Below are 26,854 nucleotides of genomic sequence, written 5' to 3'. Positions count from 1 at the left end.
CAGAAATGAAAATTGTTGCTATTAAAATTAAAATGCATATTAGTTGAGATAAATGGCATTTTAGATATAGCTTAAGAAAGTGTAAACTAAATAGAACTAGTAATACTTCAGGAATATACTATAAAGAATTCTTTTTGTTTTTTCTTCTTAATTATCACATAATAATTATAATATAATAATTATATTAGTTTTAAATAATTTAATAATTTAAAAAATTAAGAGAGAAGGAGAGAGAAGTATTTCATATTTAATTAGCATTACAAAATGAGAGAACAGAAAGAGAAAAAGGAACAAAGGCTAAAAGCTTTTTTATAAATGATGAAATGTAAGAATCCATAGATTGAGAAAAACGCAATTATTCATGGGTTCATGAAACAGTTTATCAACCATGATAACATAAGGTATTTAAACTCACCTATATAGAAAAAAGTTTACCTACAGTATGCTATGGCACATGGTGTTAGGAAAGTTGTGGAAGAAATATTTCTATGATTCACTCTAATATAACAATGATTTATACTGTCCACAGAAACAACAACAAAAAAGACACATTTATTTGTAGCTATCATCTAATATAGAGGATTGTATCCACAGAAACTAAACTCTTGTTAAAAAATTAACAAAACATTGACTCTCATAGGTTCTAATCAAATAACAGGAAAACAGTCCTGTGTTAACAAAAGCTTTTCAGTTAAGTTTCGGAAGGTGTATTTTGTAAGCAAAGGAAAGTATTGTTTTCCAAAACTATTATTAAGCAAGACTGCTACAGGTGTATGCCACATGCAGTGATGAAAACATATTCAGAAAGAGTGGCCATTTTTCCTGGGCTCAAGGTACTCTAAAATTCTGCCCAACTACCACACATTTGGTGTGTCTGTGTGCAAAATAACAAAGAAATTTAATGATACTTCAAATATTGCATATTATGAAGTAGGAAAAATGGTATCAAAGTTTTCCAAAGTATTCTACTAAAACAACAGAATGAAAAATGCTGATGACCTACTTGTGCGGCCATGCTAAAACAAAATAATTTCCTGCCATGGTATTAGAGCTGAGCTCCAAAGAGAAGTAGTAAAGCAGAAGATACTTAAGTCTTGTGATGATTACCACTGATAATCAATGAATTACAAAGGATTATTTTTAAATATGAAAAACCGTAATATTCACAAACATTTATTTTAAACCATCAGGTATCTGAAAACCTATTTGTTACATAAACCTTTTCCTAAAGATTCCTCTTATTTTGAGATTAATGAGAGTCACTAGGATAAATAATTTGAATTGTATAGTAACTTTGAACATGAAATATTTACTTACATGTTTAAGCCTACTTAAGTGTTTTTTCAAGAGGAACACTATCCAAAGACTTCCTAATGCAATTAAAATAAAAGTCAAACTCCCTTTGACCACTCCATTTGTAATTTAGCTCTTCTCTCCCTAAAATGTGACTTCTATTGCTTTTTTCATCCTAGCCAAGCATGATCCATAAATGTACTAAAGTTGTTCCTACTCAAGGATCTTTGCTCTCCTGGAACATCTAAAGTAGAAATACTGCAGGGGAATTTGCATGTACAGCTCTTTCTTTTCATTCAGGTATTAAAAGAGGCCTTCCCTGAGCCCCAATCTAAGGAAATTTCCCAGTCAACTCTTGTCACATTATACCAATATATTATTTTCATAGAATTTATCTTTCTCTGAAATTGAGAAACATGAACTTGAGTATTCACTATGATGCCAGGGTCTTTGCTAGTGCTGGGAGAAATGGCAAAAATGGATACATAGTGCTGAATCTCATGGAGCTCAGTTTAACAGGAAAGATAACTAAGCAAAATAATCATAAAGTATAAAAAATATAATAAGGGTGGTATGGGAAGACTCAGTAAATGACCTAATCTTTTACCTTAAGGTTGTACACATACAAAACATCTTATGAACAATGGTATAATGACTATAGGTTGTAATGAGAATTATTTTAAAATATATTTAAATAAAATGCCAATATAAATTTACTTTGGCAAAATCAAATAAAATTAAAAATGAATATTCCAAAAATATGCCAAAACAAAACAAAAATAACAAACCACCAAAACCATAAAACACCAACTCTAAAAACTCATCCTCAAAAACAGGACAAAACCCAACAAATAATAAAAAACTATGGTTAATGTAACTGTGATGATAACAAGTGCTAGATTTATTACAACCTCTATATGATAGTTTTATGAGTATGCCTGAATTGAAATATTAACATAACTCAATTTTACTGAGATGTCTAATGAATAATACCTCTGGTTATTCCCTCCAGTTGTTTATATTATAGCTAGAAACTCCTGCATCTAATTTTACTTGATATAACTGATAAAGAAAACCTTCAATATAAGCTTCACTGAGGAGGGAGAGACTAGAGGAAGTGCTAAATTTGTTAGGAAGAGAATATTATAGGTTGTACCTTGGAAAAAAGTAGAAATCTGCCAAGAGATGGAGGGTCAAGAGATTTCTTTTATTTCATTATAAGTCTTTTAATAACATATATTGATGTACCAGGGACACTCGTAAAATTACACGTAATAATAGATATTTGTTGTACATATGCTTTTAGGTACACTCTTGATATTATTTTCTTTGGCTACTTCTATTAAAAACAAAATGTTGCAGGAGAGAAATTAGTTATTTGAGGATTTGGTTAATTGAGTTTTAATGACTCAGTCATCTACTTGTCTCTATAACGATTACCATGCTGGAGCTGAAAGATTTCATAATAACTGAAGAATGGGCTGGGGTTGAGGGCACTTGCCTAGTATGTGTGAGGCACTGTGTGAGGCACTGGGTTTGATTCTCAACACTACATATAAATAAATAAAATAAAGATCCATTGACAACTAAAAAAAATTAAAACAAATTTTAAAAAGTATTAAAAGTAAGTGAAGTGGTTTTAAAAATTTTATGGTTCAGTATATTACTATGATAATTATATTTGATATAAAGATTTTTTTCTTATTTTTTGAGTACCTACAGTCTGTCAGTCACTATGCAAAGATATAAGGAAGAATGAGACCAGACAAGACAGGATCTCTTTCCATTTACTTCTCTGACATTTTTCAGATTGCAACAGAACACCTTCAATCAAGATGGAAGGAAGCAGATACCTGCTGGTTGCTGGAAGTAAAAACTGTTTGCTTCTTTTTGCTGTTATCAGGATTACTTTTTCCTTCACTGTTAGTCCCTAGGTACTTTAAACAGGAAGGGAATCTCATTCTTTCATGGAAAGTCATGGAAAGGTTTAAGCAAAGCATTATAAAATTTTATAATGTTTAGGCCATTCTAAGCATTAGCCTATGAAATATGAGAATTATACTAAGTTCTATAATTTCATTAAGTGTTAGGCTTGATAAACTAGCAAATTAATATAAGAAAAGGGATGGTTTTCAGGTTAAAGATTTAAAACAAAGAAAACTGCTTTCATTGCACATTCCATTTAGGATTTCAGGTGAATTCTGGAAAAATCTCATATTTGTTTAATTACAAATCAAAATATACAAAGGCTTCTGTCAGGTGTGAACACTTTCAAAAACTAAAGAGATCTAAAGTCACACCAAATATTCACAATCTCTCAGAAATAAGGTTAGTAGTAACGTGGTTCTGGGATTTTAATGTCAACACTTAGCAATAGTTACCCACATTTAATGTTATGGTGACTATGACATATAGGACTGATTGGGGGAATCTGTCATATTCAAATTCTGCTTGATAAGCAAACATAGAAACAACAATCTTAAAAGAAATCTGTTAGGGGGAACAGCCCACAGAATATCACATGAATTTGAAACATTTGTATCAAAATATTTAAGTGAACATATATTTATCTGGTAATAAAGTTTAAAAGATAAAATTTCTAAGGATATAAACATAATCAGTGATAGGAAGAAATAGAAAAATAGTTGTTAAAAGGAAATTTTTTTTAGTTTTTATATAACAGCAGAATGCATTACAATTCTTATTACATATATAGAGTTCAGTTTTTCTTATCTCTGGTTGTATACATAGTATACTCACACCAATTCGTGTCCTCATACGTGTACTTTGTATAATAATGATCGTCACATTCAACCATCATTAATTACCCCATGCCCCCTCCTTTTCCTTCCTACTCCTCTGCCCTATCTAGAGTTTGTCTATTCCTCCCATGCTCCCCCCTCCCTATCCCACTATGAATCAGCTTCCTTATTTCAGAGAAAACATTCGGCATTTGGTTTTTTGGGATTGGCTAACTTCACTTAGCATTATCTTCTCTAACTCCATTCATTTTCCTGCAAATGTTATGATTTGGAAAACTTTTTTAAAAAAAGATTAGCTAAGAATGAACTGTAGCATAAACTTATGGGGGCAAAGCCTAAGCAAATAAGGAAACTGAGTAAGGAAACCAGGGTTCTAGACTTAGTTCTATAACTGACACCGAACAAGCCAAGGATTATCATTAAACTTAGTATTCTGTAGTGCTTTTGTTGTATAACAACTTGTGAAGGATGGCTCAGAGTTTTAAGTTTGTTAAGAGAAATCTGCACAAGGTGTGGAAGGTGTAAGGAAATAGTAGTAACCAATGTTCTATGAAGATCATCATGGTTTAAATGCAGTGAAAGGTCAATGCAGAGGTGTTGGAAGATACTAGCTTATCCTCACTTTCCTTGGCTCTGTGTGATCATGTCTTCCTCCTGACTTAACTTCAGGCCCAAACCCAGATGCAGAGGCCACTACTTCCCACTAATTTCTCTATCAGTCTCCTCATGGTCCCACTCTAACAGCGAGATACACCTAGTTTCCCAGGTTCTTTTGAAAGCTGCAATGATTTTATCCAGATCAAGGACTTCGAGAGGCTTTTGTTGTGACTTTTCTCTGATCCTCTAAGTCCCTCTTTTAGATCCTTACTTCCCAGCTTCTTCCCCAATTGGGTAATATTTTATTCCTAAAATAAATTACTTATTATAATCCTCATAGTGCTCTGCTGTCTGGTTGAATCCTTTCAGCTTTGGAAAATTAAGATTTGGGAAGAGGATATCTATAAATTTTAGAATTTAATAATTCTCTATGCTTAATTTTTATTCCCTTGTTCCCAACATAACACACAGAAACCCATCATAATCAAAGAAAAAAATTGCATAACATACTCAGAAGAAGAGAATGAAAATCATTAAAAAAGACTACTATTTGGTACTGGTCAGGCGAGGGAGTAAATTATTCTTTACTTTGTATCTCTGTATCTTTTGAATTTTACCTAAAATACCTATTAAAAACAAATAGAATTATATTAAGGCCCTGTTTATACTTTTGTTGAGATTATGCATCAGAACTGGGCTCTATTAGATCTAAAATTTCCTGTCTTCATCTGAATAAATATCTCTCAGAAACATTTATACTCAGTGACCTGACTTGTCATGTCAGTTAATCATCCAACCATTCAAATTTTCATTGATCCACTCAAATCTTTATTTTCTATTATGTGACCAGTATGATGTTTTGTGCTTCAGTTTCTTTATGTATACTTAGGGAAAAAAATTTTATAACTTTATTGTAAAAATTAAGTTAAACAAGGTAAAGTGATAAATATTATGTAACCCCTTATGAATACCATTATGATGATGACGACGACGACGACGACGTGGAGAAAAATATAGTTTTGGTATTAAAGGAATAGAACTAAAGCAATCATCATTGTAAAAGGAGTATGGTAAAGACTACACAAGATGATTTAAAGAAATCTAATCTTTTTTTTAAGTTGTAGATGGATACAATACCTTTATCTTATTTATTTATTTTTATGTGGTACTGAGGATCAAATCCTGTGCCTCCCATGTGCTAGGTAAGTGCTTTACCACCGAGCTACAACCCCAGCCCCAAGAAATCTAATCTTATAAGAGAATTCATGAAAAATTAACTTTATTACAATCATAAATACCTCAGTTTTACAATATAAAGTTAAGTTTTAATGCCTAGTATCTTCTTTCTAGCAAATAATCTTACCTATCTCTCTGATAAGAACCATGAACAGCTTGGGTAAGATGGCAGTGGCTCTCTACATATCTTAATAGCTTACATTCAGGACTAATTGTTTAAAAAATGTTCTCTGTGAATATAGCTTTTAGTTAAAGACAATGGAAACCCAGAGCTAGGAATTATTGCTGTTCCTTCTTCTCTAACTTGAACATAGCGTTATAAAGCATTTGTTACTGTTTTCCTTTTATTATTTTAAGTAGAAAGAAGAGGCTAAAAAATAAAAGAATTGACCCAAAACCCAAATGGATTTCAAGAAATAATGTGATTGTATCCTTTAGAATAAAGTGAATCTTTTCATCAAATAGCAAGGTTAAACAAACAAACAAACAACTCTAATTTGTAACAATGTAACAGTGGTAAAATTAGCAGGTTTCCCAGCAAAACCATCAGCTAAATTACAAAATTTATTTTGTTTGTAAAGAAAAGCAGAAGCACTACCAAACACTTAGGTTGGGCATGCTAAAGATCACTAACCCTACTGGCAATATCAGTAATATTTCTCAACCATTTCGTACCTGCTGGCCATATTCCACTCAAGGGCTGGATTTTGAGAATTCCTTTCACTCTCTGTAAGCACCCCTCCTGTTCCACTTTCCTTCTCTGGTTTTAGTTGGTCCCACTGTGCAGTACCAATATTGATGGACTGCAGGTCTATTTGGTATTGTCTATCTTCAATTTCAGATCCAGGATCTCGAAGAATTCCTAAGTTCAAGGCTCTTCTGTAAAGTAAGTGGAAAAAAGTAACAGATGTAATAAATATCTACATTTATTTTATTTACTAAATAGTACCATAAAACTTTTTTGTATTACTGATTAATAAACTGTTAACCACATTTATGAGATAGTTAATAGAAAATTAACATATTGTGACACCAAAAATTTATCACTTGCAATCATCTATCCTATAATAATTTCTTATGTTTCCCAGCACAATACCCTTTTGTTATGTGCTTTCATATACATGATTTCAATTACAGAGATGCTTTCACATTTTGTTATATCCACCTTAACAAAGAGTAAACAAAATTCAGAGGTTCAAAGACAGCAGAGTTACAAATTTACTCAAAATACTTTCTGATGATAATCATTTACTATTCTAAGAACTTTGATATCTTGTTAGGAAAGGTGATAGTCAGCACTTGGGGTTGAGTCTGAAATATAGTATGAAAATGATTTTAGTTTGGAGAGGCTTATCTCAAGTAGGTAGTGCTGCCAAACACAAAGGAAAAGGTAAAAGCAAATTTTCTTTGGGCAAATTCAATTTCAACTCAAATAATTTTCCCAGTTTAGGTTTCAAGTAAAATGAGACATTCACATACAAAATTCACAAGTCACACATGATAATAAGGGACCCTGAGTGACACACAGTAGCAAAAGGGTAGAGAAGATATATCCTCAAAAACGTCAAAAGATACTGTGGTGTACTAGCATACATAAAATATGAAACAATTATTTAAAAAGTAAAAAAGCATCCTCAGAATAATCAAGGAGCTGGCTGAGGTGACTCACAGCTGGTTTCGATGACTCACACCTGTAAATCCCAGAGGCTTGGGACAGGCTGGGGAAGGCTGAGACAGGAGGATCAAGAGTTCAAAGCCAGCTTTCACAACTTAGTGAGGTGCTAAGCAACTCAGTGAGATCCTGTCTCTACATAAAATACAAAATAGGCTTTTTTTTTTTTAAATATCTTTATTTTATTTGTATGTGGTGCTAAGAATCGAACCCAGTGCCTCACGCATGCCAGGCGAGCGCGCTACCAAATAGGACCAGGGGTGGGTTCAGTGGTTGAGTGCCCCTGAGTTCAATCCCCATACCAAAAAATAAAAAATAAAAATAAAGAAAATAAGGCAGGAATAAGGCTTTTGTTAGAACTATGTAGATCCACAAAGAACAGAATTACTGCAATTTAAAATTCAAAACAGATTGAACCCAAAAGAAGTGATAGCAAGTTGAAACAAAGATCCAAAGACAAGTTACAATACAATTCAAAGAGACAAAGAAATGTTGTAGCTAGGTTCAAAGTATATATAGGAGAGAGCAATGAAGTCTAAAAAGTTCCTGATTGGAGTTTGAGGGAAATAATAGAGAATGGGATAGAGGCATTATTTGAAGAAATACTGTTAGAGAATGCACAATTGTTGAAAAATGCCAAATCTCAGATCTAGATAACTCAATAAATCCCAAGAAGTAATGATAAGGAAGAAACTGGCAAACATATGGATAAATCTAAATAAATATCATCTTTAAATCAATAATATTAATGTGTAAACTCAAAGAAGAAAGGGCAAAAATAAAACACTGAACAATAATAATATACAAATTAGGGGATCATGTTAAGTAGTTTTCTAAGGTTGTTGTATAGTTGTGGAGAAAGGAAAAGATACTGATTTAATTTTAGATTTTTGTTAACTTTGATACATGCTAAAATAGCTATAAAACCTCTAAAATAATAAACATGGATAACTTCCAAATAAAGTAAAAATTAGAATGTAAGAAAAAAATGAAAAGTTTTGTTTGAAAATTTAAAAACACATTTTCAAATTCATCACTTATTGGTCAAAAATAATAATGAAAATTAAGTAATAAATAGCAAAATGTTATGCATTAAACGTGATGAGATACAGTTATAGGGGCACTTTGAAGAAGATTTATCATCTAAAATACTTGTTTAGGTGCTAAGAGCCAAGTATATGATGCATGGCATTTTTGGTCGAAAGGTGACGCCAGCTAGCCATTGAGATGATATGATTATGTTAAGATTTGCATTCATATGGATATTGGACTCCTGCTGTTCACCTAGGCCGGCTATGGGACTCCTGGAGAGTTCCCATTGGTTGGGGAAGTACAGTAGGAGGGAGTTCCGGGGGAGGGGCTCTCTCTATGGGTCCGGGAGGAGGCCAGCGTGGGTGGATCGAAAATCTTCCCTTCCCGGGCGCTTACCGGACATTGGCGGCAGTTTCAAAAAATAATAAAGTTTGTTCCTGCTTGAGTGGCTCGTGATTTTGTGCCCAGCCAGACTGCGGCATTTAGGAAAGTAGAAAGACTTAAAATTAGTAAGATAAATATAAAAAAGGCAACATAGCAAAAAAAGAGGGAAGAAAATAAAAGTAGAAATTAACGAAATAAAAAAGATCATGAACAAGACTAAAAATAGACAAATCTCCAGCACTGAGGGGGGAAAAGAGATAAAAAGGCTAAATAAACTGTATTTACAATAAAAAAGGAAACATAACTATGATGCTACAGAAATTAAACAGATAATAGGATGATACTAAGAAGATTTATAGAGACAAAGATTTTGTAACTTATTGTGGAAAAAAATCTCTCCTGATCATCCCTGTCCCTGGAAGATATTTCTTCCTTTTTCACTGTGGGATTAATATAAAGGTTATCTACTCATTTCTTCCATCACATTTCTTTGTTTCATACAGTTCTTTTTCTCTATGAAACCACACTATTTAAAACCCTGACAGAACAAAACTGCTGGTAATATAGTAAGTGGTGGAAAGTAACATAGTACTGTTTGTCCTATTGTTGGTTTAGTGAGGACTATCAAAATTATCTTCCTCAAGGGTTCTTCCTGGAATGAGCTAATTTGCATTTTATCTTTGAATGCAAAGTTACTGAGCACTCTCTTTAAAGTTTTGTGATAGGCCTTAGGGACACTAGGGTCCTTACCCTCACAAAGTTTACAGTCCAGTGGGAAGAAGCAACTATAAAGCAGACAACAGTTTACAAGGTTGAATAGAGAATGCAATTAGAAAACCTGACCCAGACTTGGGAAGGCCAAGAAGGAGAAATGCAATGTTTAAAGGATTTCTGAAAAACTCTATCTTCTCATTTCATAAATAAACTGTATTTGAATAAAGTATCTCAAGTAGGGGAATCAACAAATTCAAAGGCATGAGAGTAGCTCATCCCAAAACCTTGAAAAGACTCTGAATGGGTAGCATGGACAGCTGCAGAGGAAGAAGTAATGAAAGGCAATGGGGACTTCAAGCCAAAGAAAAACCCATCCTTAGAGTTCAAGAAACTCTACAATGTTTAGGAGACCTGTACTAGGCCCAACCTTTGGGAATGAAGAAAGGTGGCCCAAAAGTTGGAGTTGCCTTGCAAATGGGCCATTTCACTCCTACCAAACAAGATACAGAAATTATGTAGTAGTGCAGTATAGTAGTTCAGAGCAAACAGAAACTTGGGTTTCCGTCTTAATTATGAAAATTAAGTGAGAAAATATATAAAAATATAATATATAAATTTTCACATCATAAAAACTTCAATAAGCATTAGGACACAATCATCCTTCTTGGATTCTCAGTCTCAGAATACAAGGTTAAATAACAGTGAAATGACTAGAAAGTGATAGGAAGAGAAACTCAGCTGAATAAAGTGCATTTTAGTATTTGCCAAAACATAAAAAAGCAGAGCAGAGCAACCAATGACCCTGAATTTAATAAGCCAAACTCAATAAATTTTACCCACATTTTCTAATTGGATTTATTTCATTAGCCTAAAAAGATTGTAATAGCATGCTGGTTAGTACTTTCTAGGCCAAGTAAAAGTTTACTGTGGAAGATTTGGGCCAATTAAAAATATACTTGCATCTTTAAAAAAACATCCTTTCTTCAATAATTTCTTAGCCTCCTGAGATATCAAAATCAGGAAATATCAATATTTCCTCTGCAGCTGCCTATTATGTAAAATTTAAATTTATCTCATAAATTTAAAAACATAAGCCATTTAGCTTGTTAGTTTTTGTTACTATTTAGATTACAAAGAGTTAGCTAACATATACACATTTCATAAGTTTGGTTTGATTTTTCCCTAATAAAAATAAATGTAGAACAGCTTTTTTTCAGAATTAGATAATTAAAATCCAACTTTTCTTTCTTAGTACATGATCCTCATGATTTATTTTCAATTCATTATAGTTTGATATATACTAGCAAGACACTGATTTACTTCATTTTCTGGAAACTAATTAAGGATTTGTTTTCAACTTGAAATAGTCACTAATTTTAAATCTTTTAAAGTATAAGCTATGCCCTTGTTTTGTTTTATGTACAAGTAAAACTGAGACCAGTTATTATTATAAAGAATATTCAAAACAGTTTTCTTTTCCAATACTAAATTAAGAAAACATACTCAAAATATTTTCAAATGCTATGCATTAAATTTTATTAAGCACTATTACAACAAGACGTCTTTTTATTTACTTTTAATTCATAGTAATTGTTCAAATTAATGGGTTTCACTGTAATGTTTTCATGTGGGCATACAGCTAGATGTCTTCTGAAAGAAATATTTCATATTTTATGGTACATTAGAATTTTTAAAAGGTATAAGTAAAATTATGTTAACAGAAGATTCAAAAATATTTTTATTTTCTATTGATCAGAAATTGTCTTATAACTTTACAACTTTTAAATGCTTTTTTCCCTAAGTAAAGGAGTGGTGGGAATGAAAAACTATCTGATTGCAAATACCAAAATTGAAGTAAATTTTTTTCAAGAGAGCTTTGATTTAGTGTATTAGATTGTCATAGCACAAAAAAACAATTGCAGAATCATTAAAGAATTCTAATAGACTGACATTTTAGTAGGGAACTAATCAGAGGAAAAGAACTGTGAGGGATGCCTAATGTTAGCAATGTTTGCCTTAAAAAGAAAAACATATCTTAAAATAAAATGCCTTAAATTATTGTTTAATTTCCTAATTAAATTTTTCCTAGAAATATCTGCAGTCAAAACCAGCAATTTTTAAATTTCAAATTTTCATACTTTTAAGCTTTGAACTTTGCTCTCTCTTCTTATTACAGCCTATAAAACCTTTTAGCAATTCAAATCAGGAAAGAGGGTGAATCAAGATGCCCATAACTTCCTTCCTCTTAACACAAAAAGCTGCTTTATTGGCTAAAATGTAGGAGTTATAATTATAATTACTTTGCCCTTCCGAAACTCTTCTCCCATACCATTTGAACCATTCAGCAGGTGGTGTGGGAGGATAAACTAAGTCTGCAATAGTTGGTCAATAATGTAATCATAGGAACCAAAGAAGACTTTAAGTGTATAACAGGAAACATAGCTTTAATGTTTTCCTTTTTAAATTGATTTAGTCTGGCTTAGGCCTTTTGTATGTTTACATAAGGAACAGCTCATGTTGAACCATTTACTGCTCATTGCTGAATAGGCATATCTCGGGAATTCACTGTAAAGAAGTAAAATTCATTCATTTATAGCTCAATTGAGATCTACAAAATGTTAAACAAGCCAGAAAATGGGAATGTGTCTTGATTAAATTAAATGTGTACATATTTATCATCAAGTCTCCATAATTTATCGTAATCTTGAAAATAAATAGGGTAGGGAATAATATGGTTGACTATCTGACTAAAACCAATGCTGTATTCCTTGAACAGTGACCCAGGGCAGGAACCTAGTCTTCAGATTGCAGAAGAATCACCTGAGGAGCTTGTTAAAAATGTTATGCTCCCAGCTCTAGAGAGTCTGATTTAGCAGGCTCGGACTGCAGCTCAGAAATATACCTTCTTTCCTTTTACTCTTATCTAGCATCCCTATAAATCCTAAAAATCCACATTGATAACATTGATAACCATATCTCTTTGACTTAGAACATTTTCTCTCTGTTATCTGAATAAGCAGGAAAAGAACCAGTAAAATCTAAAGGTATTTCATGTATAAACAGAAATTCATACTTTTCTTCCTCCTTCACTAAACTATTTAAAGGAGCATCCCTTCTGTGATGGATTTAAAGCTGATTAATACCAGAGCCAAACAATATCTATATGAAGTCAGATCTCTAGTAACATGCCAGAGGATATGTATGGCTTAATTAAATGTTTTTATAATTTAATGAATTTCATAAATGGGCAATCAGGTTTTCAGATGACAAAATTGATAAGTACAGCTAAGATGATGAATTAGAGAATTCTAATTCTCTGATAGTTCAAAAAATGAGCTCATCAAAATAAGATGAAATGACAGCACAAATTGCAAAATTCCATTTATGCCAACCATAGTCAACATACAGGCTATGGAAGAGATGGCTACACTTTACATTAAATCAATAGCAACAACAAAAGCTGCCTGGAAAAGTCAGATTTATGAGAAATAGAATTACCAACAGCTTTGTTAAAACTATAATTCTAGTCTTTTAATTTTTAATTAGCATAATAAACACCAAAGACATATTATGCATTTTCACAAGATTAAGAAATCTCTATTACACTAATAGTGTAATTCTTAAATACTATTCATTAGCATTCAAATATTAAGATTTAGAATGAATATCTTATTTGCATAACTTCGAATGAACTAATAAAATAATTCATTGACAACATGGCATCAGAAGGTTTTTTTGAGAATGTTATAATAATATGTTACAGGTGTATTTACAAGAAATCCTCATATATTACTAAAATGTGCAAGTATTTGCATAAATGTTTACTTCATATATACTAGACTCAGAATGCTCTTAATTAACAGTGAAGTTTTCTGTAATTCCCATGAAAGGTGATTTTGAAAGGCTAACTGTAAATTGATGTTCTTTTTCTTTAGGTTTCCATGGATGGTAATAAAATAAACACATTGAATTTATAATGTGTCCTTATTTGGGACAGTCAGACCTCCTACTTGCTCTAATGTTTCTTATAACATGTCTTCAACACACTCCTGTTTTAAGACTCTTCTATAAAACATGCCATGGCTGCAAATGAACTTTTATTTTATAAACATGAATCACTAACACTTTATTCCAAATGTGTTAGCATGCTTTCTCATTCATATTTTTTTCATATCTTTTTTAACGTTTACTCAAAATAACTGGTTTTGGTCATTCACAGACTCTATTTCCAAATCCAAGACGAGTTACACTATTTGAAAATTTCTGTAAAATTCTCCTAGTGTTTTTAACACTCTTTTACTGCCAACTAATTATTACCCAGCATCTCCCAGTACTAAAATTATGTTTAATAGAGGGCATCTTTTCAGAGATCTTAATTCAAATCAGAATTCAGAACTGGCTCTTTTCTTATTACCTCAGCTAATGATAGCTAGCAAGAATAACAGTATTTAAACTCAGTATTTAAAAATGAGGTTTTAAAGGAATATTTAATGACATAAGGACAGAAGTATTCAAAGTGCTTGGAATAGACAGGAAAGGCAGGTTCTTAATTTTCTAAACTTCTAAAAAATATAAAATCTTTATAAAAAGAAAATTACAAGTGAATCAATGGGTTGTATGTAAATTAGTCCTACTTTCAGACTGCTTAGAAAATCCTTAATAGAAATTTTAAAAAGATATCTCCCTTGGGGCTAGGGATGTGGCTCAAGTGGTAACGTGCTCGCCTGGTATTCGAGGGGCACTGGGTTCGATCCTCAGCACCACATAAAAAATATAATAAAGATGTTGTGTCCACCAAAAACTGAAAAATAAATATTAAAAAATACTCTCTCTTCAAAAAAAAAGATATCTTCCTTTATGTCTTATAAAATTCATCGTATTAATATGATTTTATTTATGTCATTTAATTTTTTTCTATTTAACTACATTCTTTCATTCCATGTAGTTCTGGTTCTACTATAAAACTTTGTAATGCAAAAAACAAATGCATATAAATGATAGCACTACTACCACTACCACTACTACTACTACTACTACTACTAAGACTGTACATTGGCTGATAATTTAATGGTTTGCAAAGTGCTCATTCATCAACCACAGGGTGCCAAAGGTACATTCCATTTGCAGATTCTTTATGTAGGAAGATGGAAAATAGCACAGTCAAAACTGGAAGCCAACCTTATGACTACAAATTCTGTCCCCTTTTCTCACCTACTTCTATACATAACAATGAGAACTAGTTTTTAAATTAAATAAATGATGATTCTTTATTAAAATGCATTTGTGTGACATGTAGTTGTTGGAAAAACATGAGACTTCAAGTTATAGTTAATAAAGACAATACATACAAGAGTACAAGTGAGAATCAATTTAAAACAAGAAAATTGGGTAGGACAAAAAAAACCCTTTAGATTTGGTATATAGCAAAACAATTCCTTTGAAAATAATGTCGCCAGAGTTTATAATCTATAGAATTATTTCAAGCCAACAAATATTGCAAAATTGGTCAAGAGGCATGGGAATCTAAAGTCAAGGTTTTCATGTACAATAATCAGTAAGCAATTATATGCTTATTTGTGAAAGAAAGCATTAGTTCTAAAAAAATGCACCAAGCATTCATGAAAATCTCTTTACTTATTATGTTAAAAATATAAATATCATAAAAATCATGAGAATAAAAAGAAAAGGTATCAGACTCTTCTAATTAGCAACAAGTACAGAGTCTAACACTTGATTTGAAAAACGGCATATTTTCCATACAGATAGATATATATCTAAATGTAGATTGAAGGGCATGGCACCCTTATATCAGAGGGCACATATTCATACTCAGGCACCGCAACACTGAAGTATCACTTCCAGTTGTACAGGGAAAGTATTTTTCCTTCAAAATCATTCACTCACATCTAGGTCCAAGAAGATCCTAAGCATGCAGTACCTAAACAACTGTATTAATGCAAAGCATTTGGCAAGGATGTAGAACAACAAACCTCTCATACTCAGCTATTGGGAATGTAAATCTGATACTATCCTTTTTTCAACAATAATGTGGTGATATTTAGCAGACTTGAAGTGATATATAACCTAAAATCTAGCAATTAAAATCTTAGATACATACCCTTAAATGTGTTTTCTCCAATAGAATAGCCACCAGTTGTATGCATTTAAAATTAGGTTAGTTAATATTAAATGAAGTATTAAAACTTTAGCTCTTTAGTTAAATGAATCATAGTTTAACCAAGTGTGGCTAATGGGCAGATATAAAATTTTTTACTACCACAGAAATTCAAATAGAAAGCATGTCCTAGAAAAACTATTATATATGTATACAAAGAATCTGTGAAGTTGATTCATTTTACACTGTATGTGTTACAAAAAAATTAAAAATTTTAAATGTCTATTAACAGAAGGAATGATAACCTGGCATATTTATACAAGGAAATATTAAATGTCAGTAAAAATGTATGAATACTGAATTCATGGGTCTGCATAAGGCAGCTTAAAAGGCAAGTCACAGAAAAGAGGTATGGTAGGTATAGAAAACACATTTCTTTATTCTCTATATTGTTCTAATGTAGTTGTTTCAGTAAAATTAATGGAGTTATGGTACAGTGGGATCCTGGACAATCCTGAACTTGGATGTCTTCACAACAAAAATGTGAAAAATGGTATTAAGTAATGCTGAGGGCTGTGGTGAAAATTAAAAGAGGGAATATATGCTTTGTAAATTTTAGCTATTAATGTGACATGGCCTGCTATTAGGCAGGGCTTGAAACTACAAGTTGAAAATTTTCTGGTAATTTTTAACTGCTCTAAACATCCTGAGAAAGTGGGTAATCCCAATCTCAATATCAATCTCAATCTCTCTGTGTGTTTTGTATACATCAGAAACTATAATTTCTTGGTTCTTCCAATGATATGTTACTTATTTAATTTTGTTTAAGCAACCATTAAGAGCAGAATTCTTTCACTGATTCAATCAAAATACTATAGTTATATTAACCAACTATTTACAAAACATCCAACAAGTATAATTACAACAGCCAATACAAATAGGTATTCGGTTATATTTCTGAATACTATGTGCCAGAGAAGCTGTCAATGTCCATGCATCAATTTATGTAATTCTCATATCCTATGAGAGCAGGAAATATTAATATACTACCTATGAGGTAGGAAGTATTAACATCTATGCTTGAAAGAGGAAATTTAGCTTCTTAAGTGGGCCAGTCTCTTGGCTAGTGAATGAAAACGCTGCAACACAAATCCACACAGCCTAGTACCAGAATCTGTGCTCTTAAAGTAGCTAGCATGTGCTCAGCACTCTATTTAATCCTCTGAAAATAATGCAAACCTGATTAAAAATACTCGGAGCTTCCTTAAAGAATGAAACACAAATTCCATGACAAGAAGTTCAAAGAATCCAGAATTAAATCTCAATCAATTTTCTCCACCTTTTTCTCATTATGCCCCTATTTAAAAAAATTCTCTGATATAAAAATCAAATCTCTCAAAATGTACCAGGCTTGTTTCTGCCTCTAAATGCCTCCTGCATCCTCTCTACCTGGCATATTTGCTAAAATTCATCATACTCTTCAAGGTATTATTTAATTCCAACTCTTTCACTGAGTTTTGCAATTATACCCCCAAAAGACTTCTCTCAAACTTCCCTTATCTACATCTATGATTAAGATGTGATTGATTACATGGATATGAATTAGGACACTGATTGAAAACAGCAATGTGATATCATTAAAGATACTACTGATATTATTCCGAAGATATTAATGGTAAGTGTACTTACTATTTGCGGGTCATACTAGTTACTTTCTAAGTTTTGACAATAGATTTGCTTCTTTTGAAAACCTTTCTCTATAGAATCTTAATCCTACAAGATGATATACTAAAAAAAAAACCTCTGTTAGCTGCACATGGTGTCGTACACCTATAATCACAGCATCTTGGGAGGCTGAGGCAGGCAGATTGCAAGTTCAAAGCCAGCCTCAGCAACAGTGAGGTGCTAAGCAACTCAGTGAGACCCTGTCTCTAAAAATAATACAAAAGAGGGCTGGGGATGTGGCTCAGTGATTGACTGCCCCGGAGTTCAATCTCGGTATCCTCCCAAAAAAAGCCTCCAATGAATTTGGGATTGAACAGTATTCAGATTTCCAGCAATAATCAAATTTAAAATTGGAAGTTTAACATCATATACTAATATAGATAAGAACTTCAGATAAAATGTCCTATCCATGCATCCAGGAATTAATGAAGGTGAAAATAAATCACCATGTACTCAGGAAGTGAAACATTATTATTCCAATCCTAATATGAAGATATATCTTTTTCTTCAGGGAAAATCAGAATACAATTTCTCCTCACTATTCCCTAAAGAATGAAAACCTTTTTTAATTTACTTTAACCATTATGTCTTAACATGGCAAGAATTATGAAAATATGACAATAATAAATGTAATATCCTTATTGGTAAGAGTATATCCAAAGAACAGATTCAGTACCATACCATAAGCTACATGGTATTGATTTCAGTGATTGAAATATGAACTATTTGAACAAACTAAGTTATACTATCTATTCTGTTAATAAATTTTTACATAAGATTTAATTGATACCTGAGAAAAATATTCTTGTGTAATTTTAAAAATCAAATAAGTAATTCTACTACATAGTTAAGTTTATAAATACATTAGCCTTGGAGTTTTTCTAAGGTATAATTAAAACATAAAAGTTGTAAGGATATCTGAAGCAACATGTAAGCCATAAAACAGCATAAACTTGGAAGTTTTTATAAAAAGAATATAATAAATATTTAATCTGTAGTATTTGTGTTTCTATACAATGACCCTACATTTTAGTAAAAACAGCCCTGTAACAGAAAATACTGACCAGCAAAGACAAACAGTTAAAATATTAAAATTCAATTTTTCAAAATAGGGACTCCAAACTACAGTAAAACTCCAGAGAACAATTAGATAGTTTTTAAATTTGCATTACAAAAGAAATACAAAAATAAAAGCTTTTGTATTTCTCCAAAGGAATATGAAAGAATCTAAGTTATATAACATGGTATGTTATTTTACCTACATATTCTTCCAATTCAAAAACTTAGTTCAGAAAACGACACAAAAGTGGCAAAAAAAAAAAAAAGTAGAGATATTTTATCACTAAACTTTGGACATGAAAGTGGTAAAAAAGGATATTGTTCACAATTATTGTGTGTGGGGGCACAAAAACATTCAAAATGAACTAAGGTTAATGAACTGAACTAAGGTTAATTAACTGAAAAACAATAAGATCAAACTGAGTTAAAGAGATGCTACTTTTAAAAAGACTCCCAAATTTAGCAGGTGATGAATTTTAATTCTCATTTCTTTTCACTAGAAGTGTAAAATAATCCTTAAAAAGTAACTGTTTATAGAAATAAAGATGTCCTTTTCTGTTTTAGGGTGCCTCAAAGAAGAAAAATATAGTTCCAAAGAGAGAGTGGATTGCTGTACTTACTGTAGATATATTTTCTATCAGTGATTTCTCTAACAGTATTTATTCATTGTATCATTTTTGTTCGATTATGTATCAATACTTCCTTTGCTAAATACTGAGACTGTTATTCATACTTTGTACTAATAAAATTATTCATATTAAAATATACATAATCTTATTCAATATTACCACATTTTCATTTATACATGTTGTACTTCTATGTTGCAAAATAATCCAGAAGAAATTTCAGAAAATTATTGAATCTAGTTTATTTTTGTAGACATAATTTTTCTTTTATTATTAAGAAACAATAAAACTAAATGAAGTAAAAAAGTAATGGAAATAGAAAAAAAGAAATTAGGTAAACCTAAGGAAGGCAGACATGTCACAAAGGAAAAATGAATGAATTAGAAAAGGCAAAAATCAAGAAGTAAGTGCAAGAGCAACTTTGAAATGAACAGTAAAATCAAGGGGTACCCTTTGCCCCTTCTCACTCTCCCCTTTGCCTTATCCAAAGTTAGTTCACTTATCCCATGCACCTCCCGTCCCCATATGGATTAGCATCCACTTATCAGAGAAAACATTCGACTTCTGTTGTTTCAACTTCTGTTTGATATTGGCTTACTTCACTTAGCATGATATTCTCCAACTCCATCCATTTACCTACAAATGCCACAATTTTATTCTCTTTTAATACTGAGTAATATTCCATTGTGGATATGTACCACAGTTTCTTTATCCATTCATCTATTGAAGGGCATCTAGGTTGCTTCCACAGTTTAGTAATTATGAATTCTGCTACTACAAACATTGAAGTGGTTGTGTTACTGTAGTATGCTGTTTTTAAGTCTTTAGGGTATAGACCAACGAGTGGGATAGTGGGTCTAATTCTAGGTTTTCTAAGGAATCTCCATACTGCTTTCCAGATTGGTTGCACCAATTTGCAGTCCCACCAGCAATGTATGAGTGTGCCTTTTTCCCCACATCCAAGCTAATATTTATTGTTGCTTGTATTCTTGATAACTGCCATTCTGACTGGAGTGAGATGAAATTTTAGAGTAGTTTTGACTTGCATTTCGCTAATACTAGAGATGTTGAACATTTTTTCATATATTTGTTGATCAATTGTATTTATTCTTCTGAGAAGTGTCGTGATCTATTTTTTTAAAAGGTCAGTTGATGGGCATAAGTGCAGTTCAGAAGTGGAGTATGTGACTGGCATGTGCAAGGCTGTAGGTACAAACCCCAGCACCAAAACCTAAACAAAGAAATAAGGGTCACGAAACTGTTTAAAATTTAATGTGAAAAATCTCAGCTGTTTTTTTTTTTCTTTTCTTTTTTGTTGTGCTGGGGATTGAAATAAGGGCCTCACACAAGCAAGGCAAGTGTTCCACCATGAATAACCCCTCACCCTGATTCTGTTTTTAAAATTTTCATTTTGAATATATTAAGCTTAGAATAAAATCATGATCATTTGGATCTTAAATATTAATATCAGGAGCTGGGGTTGTGGCTTAGTGGTAGAGCACTTTTCTAGCATGTGTGAGACACTGGGTTCGATTCTCAGCACCACATAAATAAATGAATAAAATAAAGGTCCATCAATATCTAAAAAAAATTTTTAAAAACTTAAAAAAATACATTAATATCATTAACTATGGTCTGAAAAATTCATAAAACCATGGTGACAATAAATTAACATACAAAACTGGTAAATATCTTCCTTTGAAATAAAATAATGCAGATGCTACATTAGTATACAAAAGTTATTAAAAAATCTAAAGACCTTTGGAGTGGTGTACCATGTAGAATTTTTTTTTTGCATTACAATTCTTATTACACATATACAGCACAATTTTTCATATCTCTCATATCAATTTTTCACAATTTGTATATAAAGTTCCAAAATGCAATAAATTATAAATGACGATCATTAAAAAAAAAAACTAGAAAAAAATCTAGAGAATTTGTTTATAATTTAAATATGCCATATATTTCTTTGCCTAGTTAAATTATGTTTAAAAAATCATTCAATGATAAAGATAATTAAGCTATGTTCTATCAAGGTAAAGAGTATTAATATATTTATCCATGTAGCTTTCCATCCAGCAAACACTTTGCAAATAGTGAGCACTCATAAGTTATTTGAAAGTTATAAATAAATGACATAATAAAGCATGTTCATTATGTATGGAAGAATGACAACTTATTTTCTTGTAGGTAGAAACTTTTGGCAGTTGGTGCATGCCTGCAGTCTTATCCAAATTATTATAGTAATGATATATTCAGCACTGGTACTGAAAGGAAGACAAAATACAAATTCCAAAAACATCTCGACACTCACATGCAAGGAAAAGATAAAACTGGTTCTTCAAATAACAAAAATTAACACACACACACACACACACACACACAAACACACCTACCTACCTCAGGTTAGAGCACATACTCCTTTAGAATTACCAAACTGTAAACAACTAATGGATGAGCTAATGACATCATACAAAAAGTAAAGTTTAAATGTTCCTAAAGCAAATACAGAGGGTTAAGAAAAAATAAGTAGGAAAGAATAAAGGATCTATTTTCACATATTTTAACTGAATAATATTTTAAAAACTTAAATAATAGCTAAAGTCTTAAAGATGCAATAGATATAAAACTATCATTTCTTTTTACTTTTAAAAAAGATTAAAATGAGTCTTTTAAAAATTAGAAAATATCCATAAATGAAAAAGAAAAACAAATGCTCACAGATGTATTATCATAGGAAACTACCTTTGATAATTTGGTGTGAAACCATTAAGTCTATTTTCCATTCTCATAGAAATATGTGAATAGATGAGATCATACTATACACACAGTTTTTAAAACCATTTTATTCACTTACCAAATACCTAAATGTTATTTCATTCCAATAAATCAGCACACATATCATCCTTAAAGACGAATGCTTAGAATTTTTTCACAGATATTCCATTATTATATTAAACAATCCTTTATAGCTGAGTAGTTAGATTGTAATCAAGTATTTGCTATTATATACAATCAGCCATTGTTGCTCATATGTTTAAAAAAAGTTTAAGTTCATAACAGTTTAGCAATTTACTGCTTCTGAATATGTGATCTGAGAATATAACAGAGCATGTGTAATTATCAAACCGTGTTTCATTGAAGGAATATAATATTGCTACTAGAGATTAGTTGATGCTTATTACATGTAAGATTCACACACCCAGGACAACCACACTGTAAACCTAGTTTCCATCTTGAACATAATATGCTCATAGGAGACTGTGGGGAGAAAAATGCTGATTAAAAAACCAGGTCTGCATGGTAAAGTGAGGAAACCTAAAGAGCATGTGTCTCCAGTAATGTTAGTATTGGCAGTCCCTAACATTGAATCATCTCTTTCATGAGAATCACAGTTACTAGGATGATTACCCAATTTTGAGAAATAAATATTTTAATGAAAATGAGAGGTGGTTATTCAAAAGAAAACAGTAACCTTAATTACAATAATGCTGCTAGGTATAGTTAATAACCTTACACATTAAGGAAGGTTGTACTTTAATAACCTGGACCACACCAGGGTCACAATTGGTAGCAGAACACTGATCATCATATAAAAGCCACCAAACACATGAAAAGAATTACAGTACATCACACATCAAACACTTGGGCTTGGTGCTTCCTTCCTCTAATCCTACTGGCAGGAAATGTTCTACATATCCTTTGAGGTGACCAGACACATTTAAAAGTAGTCCCTTGTTAAGAAAGCTCTCAGATAATGCAATCTTCTCTAAAAAGGAGAGCAACTTCTGTTCGGCACTACTGTACTACATTTCCATTTGCAGCACTGAAGTGGAGCCCCACTGATGAGGTACTGTAACTGCATAATGTAATTTCTTCTTCAAAGGATCAAAAAAGTATAGAACATGAATCTGGAAAAATAGGTTTTCACATTGTGTATGATAAAATATCAGGTAAATTCACCAATAATGTTATAGATTGAACTATTTTATTATAGATAAATGCAAATGCAGTTAAGCAGTATTGTTAACATATTTTAACCTATGTCACCTTATAAATCAGCTTTTCTCTTGCACAAGCTTATGGCACTAGAATAAATATTTTAAAATCTCTTCCACACATAATCATATTTTAACCTGGATGCGATTCTGGTGCACTGTTCAAAAAAAGGCTGCTAAGTTTTTGAGAACTCATATTCAAATAAAATAAATGAATTAAGTTAGAAAAACAGATTCAGATAAAAGAATAACTTTTCCAGGGGAATACTTGTTATAAGATGAGCTATGATAAAAAATTAAGACATTTGATTTTACTGTTTAATTTTACAGCATGCCTAAATTAATAGCATAATTTGACACTATTTACCAGAAAGACACAATATTGCTGTATATTTCATTAATATCTCTTTTGTTACCTAACTGAACAAATGACACTACAGTTTTGTACCCTAATGCATGTCAATTCTTTTGCTAGCTTTTGGAAAATTCTTCAAGTTTAGTGGTACTATACCTCAGTTTTATCAGGTGTTCTTTTAAAATCACCTGGAAATACTGAGGTTGTGTTTCACTGAACACAAGCTTCGTGAATGCTATACAGAACTTAAATGAGTAGGAATGAAAAAGACAAGTGGTCCATTGTGTGTTTGATAAGCTGACATGGGACAGAGATTCTTTTCACTGTTGTGTCAGTTTATCAAACCCATACCTGGATGACAGTCAATTCAATGACAGGAAAATAGATACTAGAGTACAAATCATGGGTTCCTTCAGAGAAGCTATGTATTCTATAATATACCAATACTACATACATATGTAGATAACGTTTCCCCTGAGTAAATGTGGCAATAAATAAAATGAATAGAAACTGGTTTAAAAGTTCATGATATAACCCAATTTATTAAGGTTTACTCTAAAATTTAATGAATGGAGGTTTTTATCCTCCTCATATCACATTCAGAGATTTACATGAAAAAATACCATGAGTAGTGAATAAAAATTGATAGTAATAAGGTATGATCAAGTAAAGTTTAAAGAAAACAAGTTTTCACAACCTAAAAAATTGATATTGACATTTAGTTACATAAAATTTTACCTATCCTTGCAAAAGTCAGAATAGTAGTTATCTTTGGCATACTACTGGCTGGGATAGGTATGAAGGTTTCTGTGTTTCTAGGTTGTGATAATGTGGCTGCATACATATGTATAAATTCATCAAACTATATACAAATGACTAATATATTTTCCTATATATATATATAACTAAAAAAAAGGAAACAAAATGAAAAAAGTGCAAGCCAGAAAAAAATTTGCTGACAATACTGAAATATTTTTACAATCAGAGTCCTATTTTTCATCACCTCTGTGAATGTGGGATACTCTTCTGGTATCTGTTTTTGCTTCAAGATCAAAGTGAGAAATTATGGGGTAAGAAAAGTGTTTCAGATTAAGGAACTGCCTGTCTTCAACACAAATGATACAAGGTCTCCAAACAGATTTTTTACAGTGTGTAAAGCAGGTAAGTCTTTACAGAGTGTAAAACAGGTAAATTGTAGTGTTTATTGTAGGATGGTAACCTCTGTGGGCACAGAATAAAATGTGAGATTAAGTTAAGTAGGTATGTTTAGGAGCTACTGTTTAACATAGGGTTTTAGAAAATAATTAACTGCTTCCATGCAAAAACTACAATATTTTTAGTAGCAGCATTTTACTTTACTAGTTGTTAGCAGGTACTTTTATATAATGTATATAGGTAATTTATTATTAATCATATATATTAAATGTATGTATAGATGCTTGCTTTATAAATTTCTTTCTAATTAGTTACTATACTGGTGGTGGGGATAAGAGGTATTTAGATGAAAATGGATACTAGTCAAAAAAGAGTAAACTGGAACTTTCTCAAAATGGAACTACCAAATCTTACCCTGTACCTTACATTTACAAATTCTCTATTTGATCTTTAAGAAATTTAGAATTCAAATAAAACAAATAAATATAAATATCGATTGTTCTATCCACCCACTCATCATCCATGCATACATTCTATTTAATCCTTTTAGGGTGATTAGTAACTTACACTATATGAATAACTATAGGCATAAACATACAAGGTACTCTTTAGATATAATATTCAATTATTATTATTAGTGGGGGAAATGGATTTCCTCTTTTACATCAGACACTCAGAGAGCAGCACAATGTTTTAGTATTTTTTAAAGAGTTGTTTTATATGTCACCAGTTATAGTAAACAATAACTATACTCCAGATACTCTGAAAAATTTAAAAATTTTTAATTTCTTATCTTTTAAGATGTATTTTAAAGATAAACTATGCCTTCCTCTCACTTGTCTTTATGCCTAAATGTTTTTTAATTAATTTTTAAAAATTTATATATGACAGCAGAATGCATTACAATTCTTATTACACATATAGAGCACATTTTTCATATCTCTGGTTGTATATTCACAGCAATTCAAGTCTTCATACATTTACTTTCGATAATAATGTCCATCACATTCCATCATCATTTCTAATCCCATGCACCCTCCCTTCCCCTCCCACCCATCTACCCTATCTAGAGTTTGTCTTTAGATAATAAATTCATATGATAATCAGGAATTGACACATTAAGATATTACATGTCCACTGTACTTTATAGAGCCCAAATGTATTTGTAAAAAGTAAAAGATAGATTTTCTATAAAAAACTGATGTGAACCCAAACATTCTATCATTCTCTAGCTTCTTTACAATATGAATGTCTAGAGGAAAGCATAAAAAAATTAATAAAAAGGGTAAAATACATTTTTAAAACATTCCACAATTTATCACAGTAGAACTTATAGTCATTTTCAACACTGTTATTGAGGTAGCTTTTGGCAGCAAACAGAACCATATTCAAGGAAACTTACATCCTGCTACAGGAAGCCACAAAAGACATAGTTAGTTTGGTGACGGCCAAGTGTAAATCCAAAGCCTACAAGTAGATCAGTTGAGGAATATTACAAAGACTAAAACTATGCCAATACCATTTTCAAACAAAGCTTTTAGGCAAACTATGCTAAATACCTACTCCTCCAATCTCTGTGACTTGCTAAAAGGGGGTTATTTAAAACTAGCACTAAGTATTATAGGATTAGGATCACAACAGTACTAGATATGAAATATACCTTGCCAAAAGCCAACACAATGGTTATTTTGAGAACATTTTTTACATATAGAGTATCAGGAAGAAATTCAAGGTTGGGAGAAGGGAGTAGAACACAATTTTGTGGGGATTTGTAGAATTTAATCTTAACCTTGTATCTGGAAACTACAGCTCAGTGTTAAAGTAGATGATAAGCCAGATTTTAGGAGAAACCATAAAAACAAAACAAAAAAGAGTCATAACTTGAGCTACATTCATCAGGAATAAAGAAAGATTATTATTAACACTTCCAGAAAAAACGCTTTTCATGTTTCTAAGTAAACATAAATTTGTTGAATTATACATACATTATTGTTAATGGTGTTATATTAATCTATGAAAGAATCCTCTTGACTATGAATTTCTATTGTGATTCAATTCTCAAATACTGAAGTATATGTGCAATAAAATTGACTTAAATCTTTTTATTTTATTTTATTTTATTTTATTT

At 31.5% G+C, this 26,854-nt stretch overlaps 1 protein-coding gene across 8 annotated transcripts in view; it reads right to left on the bottom strand.

The window, feature by feature from the left end:
- The window catches only part of Vps13b (vacuolar protein sorting 13 homolog B), a 756,023-nt gene that overhangs the window by 255,458 nt on the left and 473,711 nt on the right, over positions 1-26,854 (bottom strand). For all 8 annotated transcript variants that reach the window (XM_046464889.2, XM_046464891.2, XM_046464888.2 and 5 more), the window contains one exon: positions 6,564-6,767. In XM_046464889.2, coding sequence (XP_046320845.1) covers positions 6,564-6,767 — 204 coding nt within the window. The remainder of the gene's footprint in view (positions 1-6,563; positions 6,768-26,854) is intronic.

Source organism: Marmota monax, unplaced genomic scaffold (genome assembly GCF_021218885.2).
Source record: "Marmota monax isolate L192 unplaced genomic scaffold, Marmota_monax_Labrador192_F-V1.1 WCK01_AAM20220418_F8-fsc00003, whole genome shotgun sequence".
In the NCBI taxonomy this organism is placed as follows: Eukaryota; Metazoa; Chordata; class Mammalia; order Rodentia; family Sciuridae; genus Marmota; species Marmota monax.
This window is presented reverse-complemented; position numbering and strand designations above follow the sequence as displayed.